Consider the following 2,160-nt stretch of genomic DNA (forward strand, 5'->3'; position numbering starts at 1 on the left):
AGCATACAGCCCTAAAACATTGCCTTTAGAAAAAAGCCTGTCCAAGCCAAACCAGTAAAGAAAGGAAGAGGTTAAAATGATGATGATGATGGTGGTAGTGGTGGTGGTGATGATGATGATGATGGCCTATAATCAACTCCTGCTTTCAGAAGCAATCCTAGCCAAAACATCAAAGTGACTCTCACCTTTAAGCAAATAAGTATGGTGTATGGCTTAGTGGTTAGGGTGTTGTACTAATGGTTGCGAGATCATGCTTTCAATTCCCAGACTGGGCGTTGCATTGTGCTCTTGAGCAAAGTGCTTCGTTTAATGTTGCTTTGCAATCATTTCTTCACCTGACGTGTGGCACCCGTTGCACCTGCACAGGTAATGTTGATTTGATCACCGTAAACAAATCATCTGTGTGGTTGTTTGGCAAAAAATTGCCAAACCCTCAAATGTCATCTAACGATGGAAGAGTCCATCATATATATATATGTGTGTGTGTGTGTGTGTGTGTGTGTGTGTAGGTATGTATGTTATATATGTATAAGTGTGTGTGTGTGTAAGTATCTTGTCTGCTAGAGTTAAGGTAGAAAATCAGCTGTGCTGATGACATCTGAGGCAGAAACACACATGCACAGCTGTCCTTTTAGCTCCCTTTCTATCAAATTATCTTTTCCTTAATGGCATGTTAATTTCAGTGGATTCCCTGATTCCCGAGATTATCTCCTTTTCATATTTGGACATGGCTTCCAATTAACACAAGGCATATGATTACTTAAAGGGAAGGGAATTTTAATAAAAATCAAGAATTTATCTTTTATAGTATTGAATATACCTTTATTCATCTTTGATATATATATATACATACATAAATATATATATATATATATATATATATATATATATATATATATATATATATACATATACATATATATATATATACATATAAACATATATGTATGTATGTGTATAAATATATATATATATGTACACACAAACACACACACACACATATATCTATATAGTTACACACACATACACACATCGGACATATATCTACATATGTGTATATAAGTGCAGTGTTGCATCATCTTATTTTTCCAGTATTTCGTTTTACTTACTTTTGTTCAACATGGCTAGCAAGAACCGTCGCTCGATCCGCTAGCGGACAGCCAGACAAACTTCGATGAGATGCATAATTTCCTGAGACATGTCCACTGCCGTCGCATCCAGGGGTTGGGCAATGAATTAATTCTCGCCCTTCACGTGATGTTCGCGGTGGTGTGCTGCTTATTGGAGATGCCTTGCTCAACGAACTTGGACTTTTCGGACTTGCTATTCTGTTAAGACAGAGAAAAACAGAAAGGATTAAGTTAAGAATTGTTATTACCAGTGTACGACCCATTGCTTTATGGTTGGTCTAAATAATAATAATAATAATTAATTCGTTTTATTGGCCACAAGAGCTAATATCAATTAAAAACATATAAGGACAAAGACAGGACGAAGGTTACAAAAGGTTTTGTCCGAAAAGGTAGGAAAGTTTGTCTAAGCAGAAGAAGAAAACGGAGAAAGATATAATAAATAAATAGATAAATAAATAGATAAATAAATAAGTAGAACTCCCAATAATAATAATAATAACTCAATTGAAATATAGATATAGAGGGTGCAGCAGAAATGACACCCTTTCTATTTAGTAATTCTTATAGTACAAAAATTTTTTTTTTCTTTAGTAATTTTTTATTCTTTCTTTTATTCTTTTTTTCTTTTACTTGTTTCAGTCATTTGACTGCGGCCATGCTGGAGCACCACCTTTAATCGAACAAATCGACCCCAGGACTTATTCTTTGTAAAAGCCTAGTAGTTATTCTATCAGTCTCTTGTGCCGAACCGCTAAGTTACGGGGACGTAAACACACCAACACCGGTTGTCAAGCGACGGTGGGGGGATAAACACAGACTCACACACACACACACACATATGTATATATATATACGATGGGCTTCTTTCAGTTTCCACCTACCAAATCCACTTACAAGGCTTTAGTCAGCCCGAGGCTATATTAGAAGACATTTGCCCAAGGTGCCACGCAGTGGGACTGAACCCGGAACCATTTTTTATTGTACAAAAATTTATTACAGTAGTTAAAGAAATGAAAAAAAAAAAAAA

The 2,160-nt window shown here is 35.5% G+C and overlaps 1 protein-coding gene across 1 annotated transcript in view; it reads right to left on the reverse strand.

Moving 5' to 3' along the window:
• Positions 1 to 2,160, reverse strand: part of LOC106874842 (myelin transcription factor 1) — a 73,251-nt gene that overhangs the window by 44,492 nt on the left and 26,599 nt on the right. Inside the window, exon 10 of the mRNA XM_052972672.1 lies at positions 1,110 to 1,328. Coding sequence (XP_052828632.1) covers positions 1,110 to 1,328 — 219 coding nt within the window. The remainder of the gene's footprint in view (positions 1 to 1,109; positions 1,329 to 2,160) is intronic.

Source organism: Octopus bimaculoides, chromosome 14 (assembly GCF_001194135.2).
Source record: "Octopus bimaculoides isolate UCB-OBI-ISO-001 chromosome 14, ASM119413v2, whole genome shotgun sequence".
Lineage (NCBI taxonomy): Eukaryota > Metazoa > Mollusca > Cephalopoda > Octopoda > Octopodidae > Octopus > Octopus bimaculoides.